This window comes from Peromyscus leucopus, chromosome 6 (genome assembly GCF_004664715.2).
Source record: "Peromyscus leucopus breed LL Stock chromosome 6, UCI_PerLeu_2.1, whole genome shotgun sequence".
Taxonomy (NCBI): Eukaryota; Metazoa; Chordata; class Mammalia; order Rodentia; family Cricetidae; genus Peromyscus; species Peromyscus leucopus.
In genome coordinates, this window is record NC_051068.1 from 8,836,707 (window position 1) to 8,862,041 (window position 25,335).

Sequence of the window (25,335 nt, forward strand, 5' to 3'; positions counted from 1 at the left end):
ACACTCTAACCTTGGTGAAGGTTAGAACTCAACTCTGCTTGCTCCTCCTCCTACAATGTATAACCAGGCAGCTGAGGACTCTGGCTGGTCAGCTACTCACCCACATTCAGTACAGGACCTGGGATTAAGAGGACAACTCCACACACACAATGTCAGAAGACAAGGTAAAGCAACCGTGGGTTCCTTTGATTTAGTTTTAAGGAGACTGGGAATCTGTTCAAGTGAGCATATAAAACTGTGGGTGACCCTGGATGCAGTTAGCACAGCTCCAAGCTACCTCTTTACTTGGTCAGTTACTAATCCACTCAGCTGCTAAGCAAACCCGAGTTCTTATTCAGTAATCAGAGTTTTAAGGATATTTGCTGGTTAGTCTGCATAGCTTTCCCAAGGGCCACTGTATAGCCTGTCACTGGAGAAATGTGCTACCACCCCCAAGCCTGTGGCAAGTTTACCGGAATCTAACCTTGAAGTAGATCTGGAATGTTCAAAAATGCCCATGTAGGAAAGACAAAGGGAAAGACTGTTCTAGATTAAGAGATCGAGAGCTGACAGCACTGTTGTGGGTGACCTCAGACCACGAGAAGAAGAAAAGACCTGATGGAGCACACTCTGGAGAATCTGGCTTTGCACTGACTCTTAGCTGATATTGGCACACTCTGTTATATCCCTGGGTGAGAATATCTCTATCAGAAAGGAAGAGGTCTTTGTTCTTAAGGAAAGTACTTGTTGAAGTCACCAGGAATGAGGTGACACAGGTAATCTGCAGCTTATTTTAAATGGTTCAACAATACACATTATGAAATAAATGTGGCGAATGTTAGGTAATCACTGGTAAGCAAAGGGAAGGCCATGGGGTTGTCATTTCTCTGGTATTTCAACATCTCTGTAGATAAAGTCCCTTTCCAAATAAAACCTTCAAAAGGATATGTTACTCTCCGTGTCTACAAGCTCTCTCAAACTCCTGCATACGATAATAGAAGTTGATAAATCTGTACCCCTGTTAAGAGTGGGACCCTTACATACTGACCTGAGCATTGCTTCATGAATGACACCAGGTGTTGTGAAACCAGTCAGGCTTGGATGTGGACTCTAATGCTATGTGTGCTGCTGAAACTCAGATTAAATCAACTGAGCATTGTGTTTTCTATCTTATGATAAAATGATGATTCTTGGGGCCTGATATGAACTATCTAGGCTTTGTTTTGGGAATCTGTGAATGAAGTAATCTCTTCAGAGTTTGAGAGTAAGTAAAGAAAGGCTTAGAGGGCAAATGTTTAAATATCAGTTATGCATGTGTACAATGCACATTTAAAGAGTGGTCCTGGATTCATGATTCTGTGAGTGCTATAACTCAGGATGGAACTATGGTAGGCAGAACTACAATGATGATGTGTGGATGAATATTAAATTAGTAACTACAGGGATGGTGCACAGATTCAGCAAACATGACAAGGCAGCATCCATATAACTAATGTCTAGAAGATGTTGTCAAAGGGACGTCTCAGAGCCGAACTTCGGGCTTTGGTAAATTCCTCCGGTGCTTTAGAGACTAAACTGTAAGAACGTTGGTTGGTCAAGGACCTGCCTGAGAACAGAACACAGAGCTGTACAGACTGACATAAAGAGAGGGCTTTTCAGTTTTGTCAACCACTGGAAGTTAAAGGATGACCAGAAATGGTGGCTCCGGAGAGTTAGTGTCAGTCTGGACATACCCACAATGCACAGACGATCAGACAAGGGGCATGGTCTGTGAGTCCTCCTCTTCTTCCGTTGGTAAGTGGAGGTATCAGACAAACATCTGTCACTTTTTAAATTCCTTTCAGTCTGAAAATTCTATGGTATGAGAAATATTTGCTCTTTTTCAAAATTGGATGTAAAATCACCTTTGGCTTGGCTTTTGGAAGCATGTGGAGGCAAATCATACATTTTCCCCTTCCTAGTCAATCTGTAGTTGCTGGAAAATCTGCCACAACCCTCTTAACACTCCCTGAGCATGGCTTCCACAGTGCACAGTTGAGATCCTGTCTGTTTTTCATGTTGTTTTTGGACATTGTTAGTGAGGTATGAAAAGTTGGTAGATGGTTGCTTCATAGACGCAATCCATAAATGTGGTGGTATGGATAGAAAGGCATTTGCTGTGTGCCCTCCCTCCACTTAAAGGGGAGCACATTACCGATCTTCATTTTTACAATAATCCTGTCCAAGGCTCCTCCTGAGCACAGCCACAGCATGCCAGTCTCATAATCCCACCCATTACCTGTCATTACACCATGTCCAAGGTAGAAAAACTGAGGCACAGGGATGCTATAGAACCCCTTTCTCAGTTTTCTGACTTTCACAACTACTTGTCTGTGCCAATATATGACATATGACTTCTAAGCCACAAAATAATTACCACATTTTGTTTCAGATTAAGGTTCAACTACTTCTGTATTAAGTTTAAAAAATTTATTTATTTTGGTGTGTGTGTGTGTGTGTGTGTGTGTGTGTGTGTACGCATGCACACACTCCTGTCACAGTGCACAGGTGGAGGTCAGAAGACAACTTTCAGGAGTCAGTTCTCACTTTCCAGCATGTGGGTCCCAGGCATTTAACTCACAAGCTGACCAATACCTATCTGCAGATGCCGAGCCGGCTCGCTGGCCCCATGCTGGGCTGTTCTTCCATGTTTATCTGCCATGTATTTTAAATTGAACATGGGAACTCATTTCTCTAACCAAAATGCATTAAACCCCAAGTACAACTGATCTTTAAAATGTTTCCAGCTTATCATTCCATGGCCTGTGAAGAAGTTTAGAGAAAAGACTTGAAGATTTCCCTTCCCTTGCCTTCCGTACAAGTTACTTCCATTTCCACATTTCCTTGAGTGTGAGATGATGACTACCTGCAGGGTCTTTGAGAGAACAGGCAAACCCTTTAGGAACCCAAATTGTGGACTGAGTGAGAACCCCTCTGAGTCCTTACTACTTGTCTTAGCTCTATACAGTTGCCATGCCAATCTCTTTGCCATTAGAATGGGTGGATGCAGGGAGGTGGGATTGTTTGTGCTTAGTAATTTTCACGAAATTTCCCTGTCATGAACAAAACTTTTCCAGACTATATACACCTAGATGACTTGGACGGATATAGTATCTACTTAGGGCCTTGAGATGGAGAGATAGTCTTGGCTTACTCAGAGGTGTTAAATCTAATATTATACATTCCTGAAAGTGAAGAATTTGTCAGGATCTGAGAGATGCAATCTAACATGGATATGACCTGTCATCATTGGCTGTAAAGACGGAGGAAGAGCATACTAGCCTCTGCAACTGAGAGGCCCCCAATTTATAGCCAGCAAGAAACCTCAGGGTTGTACCACCACAAGGAAGTAAATTCTACCATCAACTCAAATTTTCTTCTCCAGTCTCAAAGGGAACATAGCCTGCTAACATATTGATTTTAGCCTGTAGAGACTCAGACCAGACCTCTAACCCGAAGACCTGTAAGATAAATTAGGTTGTATTGTTTCAGCCACTGGGTTGCTAGGAATTTTTTATAGCATCAGTGAAAAATGAATGGTGGGAATAAATGAGATAATCCATATAAAGGAGCAAGTGGGCATGCAGGAAGCATCCTCAGCTCTGGGCTCTGAAGTTGTGTTTATGTGATGGAGAGGACGTCAGAGCCCTCCCAATGCACCTGGTTCCTCGCTGCTGCTGATAACTATTTTCTGTAAACAAAAAGAAATCCTAATCCTTGGGAACAGCTTGAGAGGGGAGATGACTTGAGGATAAACCATTCACCCAGCAAATGGAATCCCATCCTAGATTTTAATTTTTTGAGTTCCAGATGTCTTACTACATTTTAGAAAGTCATTCAAAACCTTGCATAAGTCTATACATTATATGCCATATAGTAAGTATGTGTGTGTGCATATTTTAAATATTACTTGCTTGTGTATAAGATATTCTTATGTATAAATATGTATATATTCTTTGTAATAAATATATAATACATGTGATGTACATGGATATATGTATGTGTCTTCAGTGGAGAGAGACAGACAGACAGACATCTTTGCATCTCCTGCTGTCCTTTCAGGACAAAGTTGCTGACAGTGGCCTGCACAATGGCCAACTACAGCTATAAAAAGAAGGGAATTGTGGAAACCTACAGACTGCACATGCCCAAGTGAGATTCCAATCCAATAGAAGGACTTGGGGGTGCTCTAGGAGCTACACAGATCCTAAGCCCCAGAATAGGGTCTTGTTTCAGAGTCACTGGGCTGGAGAACTTCTAGGGTCCCTAGGAAGGTCCGTGAGACTTTGTTGATGACTGAGCTGGAGTTTTATTAGAGAATCGGGGTCCTGGATAATTATTTATTCTTCATGCTGGAGTGCAGAGATTTACAATCTTACAATTCAGACACAAACTGAAGATGCTATAAGGGAAATAGGCAGAGTCACTTAAGGTATAAAAAAAGCAAAAATCAACAAGGAACCAAAATCCATGCCGATGTGACCCATTCACCCACCCAACATAATACCTGTTATAGCCTGTGCTGCCTGGCTGAAACTTTAAATTATATGATAACACATACAACATTTCCCTATAAAATACCTAACAGCATGAATTTTAAAAATATTCCTTTTACCTGTACTTCTCCAGCCTTACAGTCTTTTCAAAAGAGTCACTTTTTTATTTATTCTTCAATGAAGCATTGTATGTACAAGTCCAATACTATTCGTGTCTACGTCCTTTTCAGAGCATTAGTGAGCTAAGGCTGTAGCTTACAGGTGGAGTTTCCCAGCATGCAGAAGGCACCAGGCCTGACTCGCAGCACTGTGAAGCATCAATGAATCAATCATGTGACAAATCATTCAGTGAGGTTTACAATTTCATTTACCATTTAAAACAAGCCGAGCTGAGTATGATAGCCCACTCCTTTAATCCCAGCACTCTGGAGGCAGAGGCAGGTGGATCTCTGTGAGTCTGAGGCCAGCCTGGTCTACATTATGTGTTCCAGGCTATCCAGGGCTACAAAGCAAGACTCTGTCTCTAAACAAAAACAAACAACAAAAGCCAATGTATTTGGTCACATTATTCTTTTGAGTTGCTGCATAGCATGTTGAGTGTATCTGATGTGTATCTTGATGTGACTGAATCTGTTTGGCATTCTTGTTGAATGACAGTTCTTTCCACAAGCTGCTGTTCTAAGCACCCTGACCTGTGAATCTGCATGCATGATTCCTGTCAGCTGACTGGATGAGTAATTAATTGTGAGTTGAACGCTCTGCAGTTTTAGGGTAACTTAACTCACACCTCCATGCTCAGTCTCATGAAAATCCTGAAAAGCACTCTTGCCTGGATACAGGTACAGATCATGATAACCAGGATGACTCTGAGTGAGTGCTGGGGTGTTTCTGCAGAGGGGAAATGTCTGGGAAGCTCCCATCTCTACTGATGCTGCCGCAGGACCGTTGTTCTGAGCTGGCAGTTCTTTTTCCCTTCAGCAGCAATTCTAATTCTCAGTTCTGACTTTGAATCTTGAAAAGATATTGATGTGGGGCTGGGGATTAAGCTCAGTTTGCCTAACGTGAACAAAGCGTGGGCCTGCCCCTAGCAGCCCACACGCAGGGTATGGTGGTGCTTACCTGTAATTCTAGTTCTCTGGAGGGGAGGTCACGGAGACCAGACGTTCAACATCAGCCTCAACTGCAAACCAGGGGGTTCAAAACCTGCCTGGCCCATGGTTTCTACCTCTCCTCTCTGTCGTGTGTGTGTGTCTGTGTGTGTGTGTGTGTGTGTGTGTCTGTGTGTGTGTGTGCACATGCCCGTGTGTATAAGACACAAAGAGAGGAGCTGGAGAGATGGCTCAGCACTTAAGAGCACTGGCTGTTCTTCCAGAGGACCTGGGTTTGATTCCCAGCACCCACATGGCAGTTTACAACTGCCTGTAACTCTACCTTCCAGGGATCCAACATCGACAAGCATACATGCAGACAAAATAGCAATGCACATAAAATAAACAAATCATTTTTAAAAAAGACACAAGGAGAATGTTAAGTTTGTACTCTGGAACAGCTGTCCTGCTGTGTTTTTCTTTTTACTTTCAGCTTTAGCAACAGGAGACAATGGTGAACAGCGTTCACATTCTCCTAGACTGACACCTGCCCTGTGAGCACGGGCTGCTGTGGTTGGCTGTGGGAGGGGAAGAAGCAGAGCCTCGGGGAGTCCATGTGGAGGTCAGGGGCAGGAACTGCTGCTTCCCAGCTTTGTTTTTCCTCCTCAGATCACGGGAACCTTGGCTTTCACTGTCTTCACTGCTGTGCTCGGTTCCTTCCAGTTTGGCTATGACATTGGGGTGATCAACGCACCTCAGGACGTAAGTGAAACGCAGTTCTTTTGGGGCAAGTCCTGTCGGTTCTTCCTGCCCAGAGTATCATATGTTCCTCACACACTAAGATAAACTGTCCACGTGAGAGACATGGGGTGAGCCTGGCTGGCCAGGTACAATGTGCATTGGTTCACAGCTGGTATTTTGGCCTTGACTCCTGGGTTAACAACCCTCTGAGTCAAAAAGAGCAGTGCACAACTTTTTATCTCTGACACTGCTGTTCTCTGAGCTCAGAGAAAATGCTAACTTAATGCCTCCTGTTCAGGAGGTCGAAAGGCAAGAATGCCTTGCAGCATTCAGTCACAGCTGTCCCCTAGGCATGAATGAAAAACACCAGGGAACCAGGGGGAATGACAGAAAGATGTGTCCATTCAATGCACAGTAACATGCACCAATATCTGCATCAGGCTTTCCACCACCAGATTATCCCAACCTTTGACTCATTTCTGTGGCAGATTAGAAACTTTAGGGGCCAAACACTAAAAGATAGCTGTCCTTCCCTCTCCTTGTCTCACACAGACCTTCAGCACAAAAACTACAAACGTTAGCTCGGTAGTCAAGAGGTTCAAAGAGTTTGGATCTTCTTCACTGTGAATGGAGAAAGGACGTGGCACTTTGTAAGGAAACATGTCAGAGAATTCCTACCGTTTCTGGGTGCATTCTGTGTATCTTTCTCTGTTATGCAGTAGATCCTCAGACCTCACTCTTCCCAGATGCCACAGCCCTTTAGTTAGGGGACTGTGCCACGCCCTTGAGCTCCAACTCAGACTGGGAGCGAATATACCTTGGGAAGGGATGCAATGAGGAAAGCTCAGGGTGTGTGGGGTGCTCTGAATACATCCATCACATTTCATCATTTTATCTGCTTTTCTTACAGTTCTGAGAAAAGTGTAAGACACCACAGGCTGTGAACACTGGAGTGTGTGCAGACGAGTCCGACACGGACTGCTGCTTAGCTCCTAGGGCTGAGAGATGGTTCTTCATTAAGAGCACATCATCCTTAGCATGTCAGTCCTCTTGTTCTGGCTTCCAAAGAATAATGCTGGAGTGAGGGGAGGGGTGGGGCAGGCAGGAGACCAGAATCACATATTTTTCTGTGGATGATGAAAGAATGTGCTGACTTGTTCAGCCTCCTAAGATCCAGGCCAATCTAGAAATCCTTCCTTTCTGGGAGTCCTTTTCACATCCCTACTAAAACCATCCTCTCTAGTCTTACCAGAGAGAATAGACTGAGATATCCCCTCCTTCAATCTAAGCCTGAGCCAGAACTGAAAACACAGACCCCTACCAGGCATTTTCTACCAGTTGAATAACATTTAAAGGTATTTTTAAGACACAATTTTTCATGAGCATAAAAATTACACTTGCCCACTGCAGAAAATAGAAGATAAAATCACCTGCAATTATTTCTATTCCATATATTAAACTGCTAAGAACATTTTGTGTAATTCCTCCAGCCTTTCTCCATGCCCGCTATCTCTACAGGAGAGCCATCTATGAGAGCGACCTTGCACAGAGGATGGTGAATCTCCCTGTGGCTCAGCTTGCTTTACAAACAGGACTTTATTCATAAGCGGGAAGAGGGAGCAGCAATGGTCCAGATCCTCGTTGGAGAGGAACTACCCAGCTTATGGGGGCTGAACAGGGCTGAATCAGTGCTGAGAAGGATGGTGTGGAGGGGGAAAGGCTGCGATGCATCTTCATGGCTACAGCAGCCATATAAAATGTGGCTAGAAATTTAGCATTGAGGACTCTTTCTTTTGGGAAATACTGACCTCTCTGAGGACCCATAGGAAAAGTCTTTATACTTTCTCAGTTCTATCTAAGCTGTTTTTATCTCAAAATTTCATCAACTCCAGACTTGACCATTTGAATCTAATTGCATTAACTTTTAGGAAGTCTATGACTAAATTTATAGCTCACTTCTACCAAGGATATAACACCAGGTGCTAGAATTTTATATAGTTCTAACTTTAGTTTTTACTCTGAGCTTTGCCAGTAGTTTTTTTTCCTTTTATATTACTATTAAATCCTTTGTGTAATACTAATACTCATATAAAAATCTGTCTTCTCTGCTTGAAGAATATCTTCAACGTAAGTACTTGTCAACATAAAAGCCAAGACCTCTGGCAGATATTAAAAAGCAGAGGCTTCCCACTAGTGAGCCTTTTCTTTCAGCCCCCTTGCCCAGCTGGGGCAGAAGCTATCATGCCACAAAGCCAGGCCCTTGCGGCCATCAACCTACAGCAGAACGTGTACTTCGGGAGCTGCTTCCGGGTACTCTACACTTTCTTCCGGCGCCTCCTCCCACCCTGCTCCATTGCCTGTGTTCGTCACCTCTTTTTTACAGGACATGACCAACTACAAATCAGTCTACCCATCTCTGTATTGCACAGCTCACACAATTAGGCCGCCCTGTTTGAACACCTAACAGACCTTTAAAGGGACGTCATAGGCTATCTGTGCAATGCTGAAGTCATGGACGGCTTTCCCTGTTTCCTCAGGTAATAATATCCCATTACCGACATGTTTTGGGTATTGCGGTGGATGACCGAAGAGCTTCCAGTAACGATGCTGTCAACAGCACAGACTTCCCACTCATAGTCACGCCAGCACCTGCGACCACACCCCCCTGGGCTGAAGAGGAGGCCTCAGGATCTGCCCGCCTCATCACTATGCTCTGGTCTCTCTCTGTGTCCAGCTTCGCAGTGGGTGGAATGGTCGCCTCATTCTTTGGTGGGTGGCTAGGGGACAGGCTTGGAAGGTGAGTTTTATAAATTAATGTAAACACAGCTTTAATATTTTGTTATTGCTTTTTATAGAGAGACACCATCTTCCCATTTGTGGGACAGTGTTAGAGTGGTTTTCAACTTAGAAGCCTGTGAGCTAGGTCATTGTTAGGCCAAATCAATAGAAAATGTTGTTGCAGTCAGCTAGTAAATCCTGGTCACTGTGGAAGGGTTTGCAGAAAAAGTGAATCTGATGTGTGTTTCTAGAGACTTCGTTCCTCTGGCTTTGTAAGTTTTAAAACCTGTGAGGAAAGTGCCACCAAATTACACCAGGTCTCAAACATTGTTTTCATTTGTAAATTAAAAATTGACACTTGTATTAGTCCAGTGCGATGGTCACCTTCACATCCTGACAAGTCGCCACACCCTGGGCACAGGGCTTCCACTTCCTGCTGTCATTCCTGCTAAGATCTCAAAGCTCCACCAGAGATCACAGTAACAGAGCTTCCCAGCTCCAGTTCCTATTGCATGCTTTGAGGAGAGCCATGGCTCAGTGGCTAAGAGGCAAGACTGTGCTTGCAGTGAGCTCGAATTTGGCTGCCAGCACCCTCTACCTGTACCTCTAGCTACAGGTGACCCAGTTCACATTCACACTTGCACACACCTACCCCCAAGACACATACACACATACTCAAAATTCAAAACAACTTTAAAAAACTACATCAGTGGAGTCAGTTCCTTCATACACTTGCTAACACGTGTACCAAAGTTGGGGCTTCTGGTAAGTTAGAAAAGCAAGTTATTGTTTTTTACATTGATTTCCTATTAATTGAATCGAATTTTGTGTGTTAATTACCTTTTATTTTCACAATAGAATTAACACATGCCAAACAGGGAAAGTTCAGAAAATGAAAAAAAAAAAAATTGAAAAGGAAAGCAGTAATTTGGTAATTAATTAGCTTAATAATTCTGGGTTTAATTCATTTCATTTTTCCATTTCCTAACATAAACTGTTGCTTTGGAGGCACTAATTAAAATGCTGATACTTTCTTCTACTGAAATTGTATAAAACACAAGAAACAGTAAAAATGTAGAAACTGACTATTCACGAAGGAAACTCCTTTTCGAGTACACAGTAAAGTTCAGGTTATTGTAATATCCTCAGTTAAGAAAACTCCTGCTTTATATGTGATCTCCCAGAGGTCTGCCTGCCTTGGCCTCCCTACCCCTGGCTACTAAATAATTTTAAATTATTTAAGTTTTTAAGCGTGTATTAATTATACATAGTAGTGGGCCTCGTTATAACATTTCCATACATGTACACTATGTATTTTATCATGTTTACACCCGATGCCCCGTCCACTCCTTTACACCCCCTCTGCTTTCATCTCCTCTCCTTTCTTTTCCTTTACTCCTTTCTTTTTCTTTCGTAGTGAATGAGTTTAATTAATGACTTACACAAGCATGGAGGAGGGGCTGTTTGCAGGAGCGCACAAGCATGGAGGAGGGGCTGTTTGCAGGAGCGACAAGCATGGAGGAGAGGCTGTTTGCAGGAGCGCACAAGCATGGAGGAGGGGCTGTTTGCAGGAGCGCACAAGCATGGAGGAGGGGCTGTTTGCAGGAGCGCACAAGCATGGAGGAGGGGCTGTTTGCAGGAGCGCACAAGCATGGAGGAGGGGCTGTTGCAGGAGCGCACAAGCATGGAGGGGGCGTTTGCAGGAGCGCACAAGCATGGAGGAGGGGCTGTTTGCAGGAGCGCACAAGCATGGAGGAGGGGCTGTTTGCAGGAGCGCACAAGCATGGAGGAGGGGCTGTTTGCAGGAGCGCACAAGCATGGAGGAGGGGCTGTTTGCAGGAGCGTGGGCACCGAACGGTTGTTAGACCACTGACAACAACCGTTCCCCTTCTTCCAGCAAGCATTGGCTGTCTATAGACCTTGGGGAGGGCCGAGGCCTCATGGGACCCTTGCTCCAGCAGGACTGACTGCTGACTGGCCCAGTCTTCTATTTTCGTCTTGCCCTGCCTGACAGAATAGACGCTATCAGCTGGTAACAACTTCTTAGGGTAAATAAACCACCGTTAGCTTTGTGCATCCTCTTTCCTCGCAAAGACAAAAAGCATTTCCTGGCAGTCTGAGCCGAGAGCCACCCTAACGGGGTCTCTGCACTGCAGCCCCAGGGCTAGCCAGCGCTGGAACACTGCCTACTCTTAAGGTCGTCCAGGATTTCCTTACACCCTCTGGCCACTGTGGTGAATTATCACCAGCCTAGTGACCCAAACAACACCAATTAATTTTCTTTCAGTTTGGGGGTCAGAACTCCAACATTCATTATATTTGACAAATGCCAAAAGGTTAACAGTGCTGATTCCTTCTGGAGACTCTAAGGAGCAAATCCCTGCCTCGTCCTCTCTAGTTAATACCATCCCCCTAATTCCTTGCTCATGGCCCCTTCCCATCTTTGAAAGTCCCATAGTCTTTACAAAAACATATTAAAATTCTGTCCCTTTAACACATCAGTCTCTTTAAAAATCCAAAATCTCTTTTAAAAGTTTGAAATCTCTCACCTGTGGGCTCCTGTAAAAAATCAAAATTAAGATAAATACTTCCTTACTTCAAGGGGGAAGAACCAGGTCAGAGTGATAACCTGAACAAAGCAAAAGCAAACTCCAACTATACAAATAGCTCCATGCCCAGTGTCTGGGATTCACTCACCACCTTCTGGGCTCCTCCAAACAGTGGCTTGGGTCACTTCTCTGACTCCACCCTCTGCAGCACACACAGCTTGCTCTAAGCTCAGGCAGCCTCCACTCTACTGCTGCTACTGTTCTTGGCAGTCATCCCTCGGTACTTGCATCTACAAAATGCTGGGCATTTATGCCACAACTGGGCTGCACTTTCACCAATAGGCTCTCCTAGGTTCTCTTTGTACTGCCAAGCCTCAACTTCTCTGCATGACCCATTCATTCCTGGGTCTTCAGCTGCCACTATGGCTGCACCTTCACCAATGGTGTCTGTCTCCTGGCCTTTCAGTGCCAAGCCTCAGCTGCTTTCCATGGTCCCTTCATGCCTTCAAAACCAATACCACCTGGATGACTCTTAGACTATCAAGTTGAGCTGCCAGCATGAGTTACAATAGTGGCCACTGTCTTTGGGTTTCTTTTGCTGTAAAGAGACACCATGACCATGGCAACTCTTACAAAGGAAAACATTTAATTGAGGTAGCTCGATTACAGTTCAAAGGTTCAGACCATTATCATCATGGTGGGACATAGCAGCATGCAGTCAGACATGGTGCTGGAGAGGTAGCTGAGTGTCCTGTATCTTGGCAACAGAAAATGGTCTCTCTCACTGGGCATGGCTTGAGCATTATGTGAGACCTCAAAGCCTGCCTCCACAGTGACACATTTCCTCCAACAAGACCACACCTACTCCAAAAAGGCCACATCTCCTAATAATGCCACTCCCTTTGGTGGCCATTTTCTTTCAAACCACCACATTCCACTCCCAGGCCCCCAAAGGCTTGTAGTCATATCATAATGCCAAAATGCATTATGTCCAACTTCAAAAGTCCCCAAAGTTTATCATAGTCCCAAACTTATTTAAAAGTCTGAAGTTCAAAGTCTCTCTGAGATTCATGCAATCTCATAACTGTAATCCCCTGTAAAATCAAAAGCAAAGAGCAAATCACATACTTCCACCATATAATGGCACAGTATATACATTACCATTCCAAAACATAGAGAAGGGAGCATAGTGAGGAAATACTGGACCAAAGTAAGACTGAAAACCAGCTGGGCAAACTCCAAACTCTACATCTCCAAGTCTGATGTCAAAACGCTCTTCAGATCTCCAACTCCTTTCAGCTTTGTTGACTGCAACACACTTCTTTCTCCAAGTTCCAAGTCTTTTTTGGCAGGTATCCAATGACTCTGATATCTCCAACATTTTGGGGTCTCCAAGACAATCCAGGCTTCAACTTCATAGCTTCACCCATGGCCTCTCTGGGCCTCCATGCAGGGACACCTCTGGCACATGCTTGGCCTCAGCGGCTTTCCTTAGTTGTTCCTTGACTCTAAAGCCAGAGCCACATGGCCGAAGCTGGGGAGTTCTGCTGCTTGCTGAGACTGGAACATGGCCCCCTCATTGGATTACATCTTCACCAGCTTTCTGTCCTTCACTGCCTAAGCTTGACTGTCCTTGAACTTGCTCTGTAGCCCAGACTGGCCTCAAATCTCAGAGATCTGCCAGCCTTTGCCTTCAGAATGCTGGGGTTAAAGGTGTGCACCACCATACCCAGTTCTAAACTTTTCTTTAGTTCCTTTTCACACATTGGAAACTTAGCTGGGTAGGATCTTGCCCTGAGGTCATCACTCCCTTTATTCCATTTCTTAATTTGTCTGTCTCCTTGAACATAAGGTTTAGCTCTATTACACTTCCTGCTGCCCCTTTTCTCAATCTGTACATTTTGTATTTTATTTGCTCAGCTTGTTCCTTTTCATTATAAATCTCCGTTAGAGTTACCACTAATAACCACACAACAGAGTCTACACTAGGCTGTTTTGAGATTCCCTCTGCTGATGGAATAAATCCAAACCTCTTCACTTTAGCCTCAGGCAGACTCTTTGGACAAGGGCAAAAAGCAGCCACTTTCTTCACCAAATATCACAAGAACCACCTCTGGGCCACACAGTTACCCCCGTTCTTCTCCTCTGAACCCTCTTGAGCCAGCCCCCACAGTCCAATCACTCTTGGCACCACTGCCTTCCATGCTCCTATTAGTATAGGCCATTAGGCAGTGCTTAAAGCATTCCACTGCTTTCCTAACCCGAACTCCCAAAGTCCATATTATTTCAAACAAAAACATGGTCTGGCCTATCATAGCAATATCCCAGTCCCTGTTAACAACTTCTGTCTTAGGGTTTCTTCCCTCTGGAAGACAGCTTCTGTGTGTACTCAGGAAACACTTCCCAGAAGATTTCACTTCAACAATGCTGGTCTCTTTTTTTGTTGTTTGTTTGTTTTTGTTGTTTTGGTTTTGTTTTTTTGAGACAGGATTTCTCTGTGTAGCTTTGCGCCTTTCCTGAAACTCACTCTGTAGCCCAGGCTGGCCTTGAACTCACAGAGATCTGCCTGCCTCTGCCTCCCAAGGGCTGGGATTAAAGGCGTGCACCACCACTGCCCGACTGCTGGTCTTTTCTTAATCACCACTAAATTCTCAGCTCCAGCTAAGCAGCATCAAGTATCCCAACAAAGCAAAGGTTTCACTTCAGTAGTTCTGGTGTCTTGTTAATCACAGCTGATTCTTCAGCCCCAGCTAACCAGAACCACAGACTCTTAATTCAAAATGACAAATGGCCCCGATAAAGTCTTTCAACTTCCCTCTGAAACTTCACAAGCCAGCCTCCAGCTTCTGCACTGCATTGTCCTCAATGTTTATTTTTCAAGCTCCTAAGGAACAGCTCACCGAATTCTCTACCCTCAATGACTTTTCTACCCCAAAGTTCCAAAGTCCTTCTGTATTCTTCCCCAAAACATGGCAGGTCTGTAACAGCAGCACCCTACCCCGGTACCAACCTCTATCTGTGTTAGAGCGACTATTGCTGTGATGAAACACCGTGACCAGAGAAACTCGGGGAATTAAGGGTTTTCAGCTCACACTTCCACAGCACTGTCCATCTTTATAGGAAGTCAGGACAGAAACTCAGAGTGGGAACCTGGAGCTGACACAGAGGCCATGGAGGGGTTCTGCTTACTGGCTTATTCCTCGAGGCTTATTCAGCCTGCTTTCTTATAGAATCTGGAACCACCAGCTGAGGGACAGCACCACCCACAATGGACTGGACCCTCCTCAATCACTAATTTAAAAAATGTCGTTACAGGCTTGCCCACAGCCCGATCTTAAGGGGGCATTTTGTTAATTGAGTTTCCCTCCTCTCAGATGACTTTAGCTTGTGTCAAGTTGACATGAACTACCCAGCACACCATCTTAGAAGGGCCTCACTCCATTCTCCTCTTCTGTGATGTCTTCTCCTTCTCTTGTGCCTTGCTCTTACAAAGACACCTGTGATTTCATTGAGTTTATCTGAATATTCCAAGACATTCTTCCTGTCCAGGACTGCTATTGTAATCACATCCACAAAACACCTTTTGCTGGATAAGGTGATGTTTACAGATCTTGGGATTAGGACTTGGGCTCTTGGGGGACACCATTAAGCCTACACATGGCTGCTAGGCAAATACTGCTGTGTGGACACCTAGCTGTATTCTCTAAGGAAAAGGTGTGTTTGGTCTTGAAGATATGTGCTTAGAAACAGCCCGTTTGTCATCAGAGTCTAAAACCCAGATAGGCAAAGTGACCACATGAACACAGCAAGGGATGTACATGTCATTGGGGTACAAACACCGCCAAACCTGTCTGCTCAGATTCTTGTATCGGCTTTATTATCTTTGACTTAACTTTCAAGAAAGCTTGTGTGTGATTTCCACATGGCCACTTTGGTTAGTGATGTTTTTATTGCTTTTGTCAGCTTTAAAAATGTGCTTTACAGTAGGTGGATATGGTGGGTCATGCCTATACTTCTAACACCCAGGAGACTGAGACATAAGAATTGCCACAGGTTCAAGGCCAGGCTAGTCTGCAGAGTGAATTCTGCACCAGCCTAGACTCTGGAATGAGATCCTGTCTCAAAAATAATGTAATTCCTTAAATTTGGTTACTATTAATTCATAGATTTTACAAATAAATTTGCTGGCTTTGTGTGAAAATAAGGATAATTATAATTAAGACAGATTTTAGAAAAGTGTTTTAATCTACTTCCAAAAAATGCCCACAAAAGGAAAATTGACTTCAAAGCAGCAACTTTACTATCAACAAAACAATAAAGAGACAAATAAATGATGGATAGCAACTACAAAATCAGTTTTCAGTCACCAAAACACTGCTCTTTAAAACAAACTAGTTGTAGAAAAATCAAATAACCGAATAAGTACCAGAAGTGTCCCCTTAAGTCAAACTGCTTAGCCAGGCATGGTGGAGGCTGAGGCAGAAGAATCTTTGAGAGCTGAAGGATAGCCTGAGCTACAGAGTAAGTTCCAGTTAGCCAGGGCTAGCGAGTGAGACCCACATCTCCAAAACACAAAAACAAAGCAAATCAAGGCATTTGTCTCTATGAAAATAAGAGACAAGTAGACGAAAGTACATTATGAATAGTACTCAGTGCTAATACATCAGCTCACAGATAAGGAAGCAGCAGGCATGCTTCAAGAATCCTGAACTAGCTTTTCAGTAAAACTAAAAAAAATTATTCATAAGTAAAAATCTCAATAGGGTCTGAAAACAAGTAATTTCTTCATATTTTGGTGCTGAATTTAAAATTGTTTTTAAATTTTCAGGATCAAAGCCATGTTGGCAGCGAACAGTCTCTCTTTGACTGGAGCTCTCTTGATGGGGTGTTCCAAATTCGGACCATCACATATCCTCATCATTGCTGGAAGAAGTATATCAGGACTGTACTGTGGTGAGTGACACACACGCGCCATCATCTGAAAGTCACTCTAGGCAAAGATGCCTAACATGGCATCACAGAGGGAAGGCAAAGGTGGGAAGGAAGAGCGAGCTGTGATGCCATGCGTGTCCCTGTCCCCTCCAATAACATCACTTCTAATTGTTTGACCTCAGACAGATTACGTAACTGGTTCTCTTTCCTAATCTGTGAAGTGAAGATGACAATAGCATCTGCCGCTAGTGCAGCCATTCTCTTTGTTTGTTTTGGGGGTTGGGGGATTTATTTATTAAGAAATTTTTTATTCATTTTACATACCAACCACAGATCCCCCTCTTCCCTCCTCCTGCCCGTCCAACCTCCTTCCCCAATCCACCCCCCCACCCAAATTCCCTCCTCCAACAAGGAATGGCCTCTCATAGGGAGTCAGCAGAGCCTGGTACATTCATTAGAGGCAGGTCCAACCCCCTCCCTCTGCCTCAAGGCTGTGCAAGGTGTCCCACCATAGGTAGTGGGCTCCAAAAAGCCAGTTCATGCACCAGGGATGGATCCTGATCCACTGTCAGGGGCCCCTAAGCAAATCAAGCTACTCACTTGTCTCGCTTATGCAGGGAGCCTAGTCCAGTCCCATGGAGACTCCACAGCTGTTGGTCTAAAGTTCATGAGTTCCCACTAGTTTGGTCTGGTTGTCTCTGCAGGTTTCCCCATTCATGATCCTGATGCACTTGCTCATAGAATCCCTCTTCCCTCTCTTTGACTGGACTCCTGGATCTCGGCCTGGTGCTTGGCCGAGGCTCTCTGCACCTGTTTCCATCAGTTACTGGATGAAGGCTCTATGATGACAGTTAGGACATTCATCAATCTGATCACCAGGGTAGACCAGCTCAGGCACCCCCTCCACCACTGCTAGTAGTCTAAACTGGGGTCATCCCTGTGGATTCCTGGGAACTTCCCTAGCACCCAGCTTCTCCTTATCCCCATGATGTCTCCCTCTATCATGGTATCTCTTTCATTGCTCTCATACTCCATCCCTGTTCAGCTCAACCATCCCATTCCCTTATGTTCTCATCCCCCATCCTCTACCCTCCATTGCCCTCCCACCCCCAGTTTACTCATGGAGATCTCATCTATTCCCCCTACCTAGGCTGATCCATGTGTCCCTCTCAATGTTCTCCTTGTTAGCTAGCTTCTTTGGAGCTGCAGGTTGCAGTCTGGCCATCCTTTGCTTTACATCTAGAATCCACTTACGAGTGAGTACATACCATGTTTGTCCTTCTGAGTCTGGGTTACCTCACTCAGGATGATATTTTCTAGTTCCATCCATCTGCCTAGTGCCGCCATTCTTAACCTGTGAGTCGTAACCGCTTTAGGGTTGAATGACCTCTTCACAGGGGTCACCTAAGACTATCAGAAAACACAGATATTTATATTACAATTCATAACAGTAGCAAAATTACAGTTTATGAAATAGCAATGGAAATAATGTTATGGTGGGAGGTTACCACATATGAAGAACTATATTAAAGGGTCACAGCATTAGGGAGGTTGAGAACCACTGCTCTAGAGGAACTGGGAGAATACATGGAAAGTGTCCAGCATCACATCTGGCAGACACCACGTGAAGCTAATCACCAGCTGTTGCCACTACTCTGGTGCTCCATTCTGGTGGCTCCGGGCTGCCATTTTAACCTGCTTTTACAAATTGGAATTGACCTCAAAGGCACAGATACCCATGAAGGGTCAGGAAAAAGTGACAAGGGCACAAAATTTCTCTATGATTACTTCCAACCCTTTTTTTAAAGATTTATTTATTTATTATGTACACAGAAGAAGGCGCCAGATCTCATTACAGATGGTTGTGAGCCACCATGTGGGTGCTGGGAATTGAACTCAGGGCCTCTGGAAGAACAGTTAGTGCTCTTAACCTCTGAACCATCTCTCCAGCTCACTTCCAATCCTTTTACTTGAAAAAAATATTATAATTCCATGTGTCTTCAAAGATCAGTTGAAGCAAAAGTGTAACTTAAATATCTCTCCTTATTAATGTTCACTGTTGACACAAACAGAAAAAGGAGGAGAGTCAGGTTGATGTGGACCACACCATGGATTCAGAGGGAATCAATTCTGGCACCATCTCTACCTTAGACAGATTAGTTAAGGCTCAGCCTCGGTTCCTTCTATAAAAGATGAATAATAGCACTATGAAATAGGCCCAAGTAGTCTCTCTGTCTCTGTCTCTCTCTGTCTCTGTCTCTGTCTCTGTCTCTCTCTCTCTCTCTCTCTCTCTCTCTCTCTCTCACACACACACACACACACACACACACACACACACACACACACTTTTTAACACAGTGTGGAAAACATTCCTCTATTTTCAAACTAGAAAATAAAGACAGAGACATGTTATGCGGTAGCACAGAGCTGGCCCCGCCAGGTGGCGTGGACCGTCCACAGTCATTACACTCATGTCTCACTGCATTCCGAGTGTTAAAGTTTGCTAAACATGACCAGAAATGGAATTTAAATTCAAGTTCCTGTGACCTCCTCAGACCTGGGAGCTTATTTCTGTCATCCTTTCCTTGAAATACAGAGAAAGAGACAACTAGGTGACTCTCTTAGGCTCCACAGGTCACAGGTCAGAGTCACATGTAAAATTCTGCAGAAGTGTAAATGCCATACCAACCATGTGAATGTTTAAAACAACGTGGATTCTAAAGTTATACATTAATTAAAAATAGTTGACAAGAGTACCTTTTGTCAAGTGACCATCTATTTTCATTTAGAAGGCAGGCATTCTCAAAGAAGTCCATAGTAAACCTTATTTTTAAATTTGTTTTTGTTTTTGTTTTTTTTCAAGACAGGGTTTCTCTGTGTAGTTTTGGTGCCTGTCCTGGATCTCACTCTGTAGACCAGGCTGGCCTCAAATTCACAGAGATCTGCCTGGATCTGCCTCCCGAGTGCTGGGATTAAAGGTGTGCGCCACCGCTGGCCGGCTTATTTTTAAATTTTTAAGGAAACACCAAACTGCAATTAGCAAATGTCTCAATATGGCACTATTTACAACATACCTAATTGCCTATATGTTTAAGAAAGCTACAGGGGGTCTAGAGTGATAGGTAGCTCAGTGGTTAAGAGCACTGGCTATTCTTCCAGGGGACCTAGGTTCAATTCCCAGAACCCACATAGCAGCTCACAACCATCTGTAACTCCAGTTTCAGGGGATCTGAGGTCATCCTCTGGCCTCCATGGGCAATAGACACACATGATGTAAATGCAGGTAAAACACTCATACATATAAAAACAAATGAAATATGCCTTCTAAGAAAGAAAACTACAGGAAAAAGCGAGAGAGACGTACAGCAAGTGAAACACTTGTCACGAGTTTGACAATCTGAGTTCAACTGTGGGGTCCCCCATGGAAAGAGAGAACAGACTGACACAAGTTACCCTCTGATGTTTACAGGGACAGATGGACACACACACACACACACACACACACACACACACACACACACAATGAACAAATGAATGAATGGATGAATGAATATATAGAAAGCATAATGGCTCAGTACTTTTCAAAATCTTTGTATTTAAATCTTTTTTCAAATAAAATCTGTAGATTGCTTCTGGTAAAATGGCCATTTTTTAAAAGGTTTATTTATTTTATTATGTATACAGTATTCTGTCTGCATATGTCCTTGCAGGCCAGAAGAGGGCACCAGATCTCATTACAGGTGGTTGGGAACCACCATGTGGATACTGGGAATAGAACTCAGGACCTCTGAAGAGTAGTCAGTGCTCTTAACTGCTGAGCCATCTCTCCAGCCCCCAAAAATGACCATTTTTACTATGTTAATCCTACCGATCCATGAGCATGGGAAATCTTTCCATCTTCTGATAGCTTCTTCAATCTCTTTCTTCAGAGACTTGAAGTTTTTGTTGTACAGGCCTTTCACTTGCTTGGTTAAAGTTATGCCAAAATATTTTATTTTGTTTGTAGCTACCATGAAGGGTGTTCCCCTGATTTCTTTCTCAATTTGTCTGACATTTGTATATAGGATGGCTAGTGATTTTTTGAGTTAATCTTGATCCAGCCACTTTGTTGAAGATGATTATGAGCTGTAGGAGTTCCCTGGTAGAATTTTGGGGGTCACTTATGCATACTATCATATCATCTGAAAATATAATAATACTTTGACTTCTTCCTTTTCAATTTATATCTCCTTGATCTCCTTCTGTTGTCTTACTGCTCTAGCTAGAACTTCAAGTACTGTATTGAATAGATATGGAGAGAGTGGACAACCTTGTCTTGCTCCTGATTTTAATGGAATTGCTTTGGGTTTCTATCCATTTTATTTGATGTTGGCTATCAATTTGCTGTATATTGCCTTTATTACATTGAGGTATGTATCCCTAATATCCCTTGTATCCCTAATCTCTCCAGGACTTTTGTCATGGAGGGGCATTAAATTTTGTCAAAGGCTTTTCAGCATCTAAAGAGATGATCATGTGTTGTTGTTTTTTTTCAGTTTGTTTATATGGTGGATTACATTGACTGATTATCATATGTTGAACTATCCCTGCATCTCTGGGATGAAGCCTATTTGATCATGGTGGATGATCTTTTTGAAGTGTTCTTGGATTCACTTTACAAGTATTTGAACCTAAGATTTTTGATGCAGTAATGAAGCTATGTAATCCTTCCTGGGACAGCTGGGGAGGAGCCCTCGAGGTCTTTACCCTCTTCCCTCTTCTGTACCTCACAACCACCCAAGAGAGATCTTGAGGTATCCCCACGTGATGTGGACTCAGCTAGGCATGGAACCTACATGTGGCACTCTACTCCACTGACTCTGGGAGAGTCATTTCTCACCTCTCTTAGGAGCTTGGCTTTCCTTTGATGTTGTGATTTATTTGTTTTATGTGCATTGGTGTTTTACCTGCATGTATGTCTGTGTGAGGGTGTCTGGAACTGGAGTTACAGATAGTTGTGAACTGCCCTATGAGTCCTGGGAATTGAACCCGAGTCCTCTAGAAGAGTAACCATTGCTCTTAATCACTGAACCATCTCTCCATTCCTGACTTTCTTTAATCCTGTAAGTATGGATGAATACTAAAACATCCCTAAGTTCTTTTCTCAAGACAACCTTAGCCACTATGTAGCAGGAATCTTAAAATTTCTTATTAATAAAATCAAACCTGAGCCAGGTATTGAGGTGAACTGGAAGATCAGAGAACCAGAACAGGCCACAGCTACCTCACCTCGCAGGATCGTCAGCTGATCTTGTTTCCTCTATGACTGCAGGGAAGGTCTGAAGTGGATTTACTGTGGGGGCCTGCCTGAGGCCCCTCTGGGAGTTTCCTGAAGACTGAAGCAAAGTATTACCTTGTCTGTCCCTTGTTGATCTACATTCGTTGGTCTAGTGTTTTCCCTTACCACACCTTCTGCATACTCCAGAAGGAAGGGGCATTCTGTTGCCATTGTTCCTTGAAGAAACATTGTTTCTAGGAAGACCTGTTTACAGTCCCTTTTCAAATGTCCTTGCTTTCCACATCCAAAACATCTAACACCACTATGATATGAACTCAACACTAAGACCAAGGAAATTGCCAAATACATAACTAAGCATTTCTTTCCATTAATATTTCCAATTACATCTTCATTTAGTATAATATCAGCCAAGGATTTCTGCATGAATTAATATCAACCAAAGCTTTCTGCAGCTGGGCGTTGGTGGTGCATGCCTTTAATTCGATCTCTGTGAGTTTGAGGCCAGACTGGTCTACAAAGTGAGTTCCAGAATAGCCAGAGCTGTTACACAGAGAAATCCTGCCTTGAAAAACCAAAAAAAAAAAAAAAGGAGGAGAAGGAGAGGGAGGAAGAAGAAAAAGAGAAGGAAAGAGGAGGAAGGAGGAGGAGGAGGAAGAAGAAGAAGAAGAAGAAGAAGAAGAAGAAGAAGAAGAAGAAGAAGAAGAAGAAGAAGAAGAAGAAAAGAAATGTTTTCTACATAAACTGTGCCCATGGTTGGGACAGTGACTCCTTTAAAACACCTGGGGAGGGACTCTCAGTAAGGGTGCTGACTGTAATTGAATACATAATTGTTACTGAAATGTCTCAGGTTGCATTTTAACATTTCCATGTTTATGTCTCACACAGGGCTAATTTCAGGACTGGTTCCAATGTACATTGGTGAAATCGCTCCAACCACGCTCCGAGGTGCCCTGGGCACTCTTCACCAACTGGCCCTTGTCACAGGCATTCTCATTAGTCAGGTGACATCTCCTCATCCCTGACTTTAGCCCCCTCTACTTCATCTCCCCTCCCCCGCCCCCCACTTCTCTCTGCCCACTACCACGTCCGGAGGGAGAAGGAGGGGTCCAACAGTGGAAAAGAGGCAGTGTGGAAAGCCAGCTTTTTAGCTCAAAGGCGAATTATATCCACTCCTTACATCATATTTATTGGTGAGGTTGTGAGCTATTGGTGAGGTTGGCAATACATAGGAAAGTCCCAATGCTATCCTAGAATTAACATTTGAATTTCAAGAAATAGCCAACTCTAGATTTTTAACTGTCTGAGTTTTCTTTGTTTTGAGTGAGCTACCTGAGAATTTAAATTTAAACTATTATTATAAAAGCTCTTCTTCAGCTGGCACTCTCTTTCCCCTCTACCCTCTGGCCTCAGAAGGATCTTTGGAACCCCACACTTAAGATATCTAAAAGGAAGTCTGTGAACCACCGCAATAGGTATCATAAACCTGTCCACATTATGTAACAGTTGTCATAAATCTATGCGTCATTACATAATTGTTCTATGAAATATTTGAGTTCTATATAACCTAAGGAGGGGTTCTAAAGCAAAGCTGCAAGTCATGCCTCTCCCTCTGTGTGTGTGTGTGTGTGTGTGTGTGTGTGTGTGTGTGTGTGTGGTGCACAAGTTCACATACATGTACAATATGCGTGTCTGTAGAGGCCAGAGGCTGATATCAGGTGTCCTCCTCTGTCATTCTCCACCTTGTTTCTGATCTGCTGAAACTGAGCTTGCTGTTCGGGTCGATTGGCTGGCTAGTGAGCTCCAGGGATCTGCTTGTATCTGTATTCTTCCAGGGCCAGTGCTACAGACACACATTACCACACCTAGCAGTAATTCGAACAATATAATTCCATCTGGATCTGGTTGCTTCCAAGAACACTGTGTTTTGCTTTTGATGTCAAGTGTGTCTTTAAAAGTTGAGTTGATCTCCAGCATAGCTGAGTTCTTTACGAACAAATTGCTCTTGATTTAGTTAAAATGGGACTCACTAATTACAGCCTTGCCTTTGTGCCAATATGAACTAACAGTCAAGGATCACTATTAAAAAGCCAATGCATTTTCTCATGAGTTGCTATAGAAGGCAGGCCCAAAGTACTGGGTGTCTGATATGCTCCTTCCTTGTCTTTTCAGATAGCCGGCCTCAGCTTTATTCTGGGCAACCAGGATCACTGGCACATCCTACTTGGACTGTCTGCTGTACCAGCTCTCTTACAGTGTCTCCTACTACTCTTCTGTCCAGAAAGCCCCCGGTACCTTTATATAAAGCTGGAAGAGGAAATCAAAGCAAAGAAAAGTGAGTGTACAGGGAACTCCTGCTTCTATTATTGAGGAATTAGCAGCTAATACCGAATAGTACGTGTGAATGGCTGCTCATAAAATCAACATGAGGACTTTGTAGATGAAGTCGATGACTGCTCAGAAGAACACAGCTATGGCTGCTGTGTAGTTTGACTTAGACGTACCTGCATAGTGTGCATTTGCTGGGCTTAACCAGAAGAGCCTAATCCACCCTTCTCAGAACTGTGCTTTTGTGATGAGGAGCATAGTTCTCTCTCTCTCTCTCTCTTCTCTCTCTCTCTCTCTCTCCAGATGAAGTCAGATGTTCTGCTTTTCTTTCTTTAATCAAAGAACAGTATTTAATTTAACCAGAGAAGAAGAATTGCCAAAGAAAGGTCAAAGAAAGGGGCATGCAGATCTGTAGCACCTTTGTGACCAGAAAAAAAAAAATATTTATTTTTGTCTGACCTGGGTTGTTTCAACCTGTTTTGGGGGATCAGGCTTGAAGAGACTAAGAGGAACTGAGGATGTCACCAAAGATATTAATGAGATGAGAAAAGAAAAGGAAGAGGCATCTACGGAGCAGAAGGTCTCCGTGCTACAGCTCTTCACAGATTCCAGTTACCGACAGCCCATCATAGTGGCACTAATGCTGCACATGGCTCAGCAGTTTTCCGGAATCAACGGCGTAAGTTTAAAAACTCCTGACATTAAGCGAGCAAAGGGAGCCAAGACAGAGAGAAAGAGGCTTAGGTTTAAGTTACTAAAAGATATTTGTAAATGCTGACATCAAGTATTATTATAATATATGCTCGGTAGTACTTGATTTCCCTTGATTTGCTTCAACGGTTCTCTAAAATTAGCTCAATATTTTAAAATGTCAACAATCAATCGAACTTTGGGTCCATTAAGAAGAAGGCAATGGGGCTGGCAGATCACTACAATGTAAAGATCTGAATTCAGAACCCCAGCACCCATATACAAAGCACCTACATAATTGTACATCAGAGCTTGTGTTTTGGAGATGTGCTGATCCCTGGATCATTAGCATGCTAGGCCAACCAATCGGTGAACTTCAGATTCCAAGAGACCTTGTGTCAAAAAATAAGGTGGAGAGCGATTGAGGAAGACATCCATCA

The 25,335-nt window shown here is 43.5% G+C and overlaps 1 protein-coding gene across 1 annotated transcript in view; it reads left to right on the forward strand.

Annotated features, from left to right (window-relative positions):
• Positions 1-56: 56 nt before the first annotated feature.
• Positions 57-25,335, forward strand: part of Slc2a2 (solute carrier family 2 member 2) — a 36,862-nt gene continuing 11,583 nt past the window's right edge. The window contains exons 1-7 of the mRNA XM_028875814.2: positions 57-164; positions 6,272-6,364; positions 8,881-9,140; positions 16,499-16,623; positions 22,766-22,881; positions 24,050-24,212; positions 24,697-24,884. Coding sequence (XP_028731647.1) covers positions 150-164; positions 6,272-6,364; positions 8,881-9,140; positions 16,499-16,623; positions 22,766-22,881; positions 24,050-24,212; positions 24,697-24,884 — 960 coding nt within the window. The 5' untranslated portion in view covers positions 57-149. The remainder of the gene's footprint in view (positions 165-6,271; positions 6,365-8,880; positions 9,141-16,498; positions 16,624-22,765; positions 22,882-24,049; positions 24,213-24,696; positions 24,885-25,335) is intronic.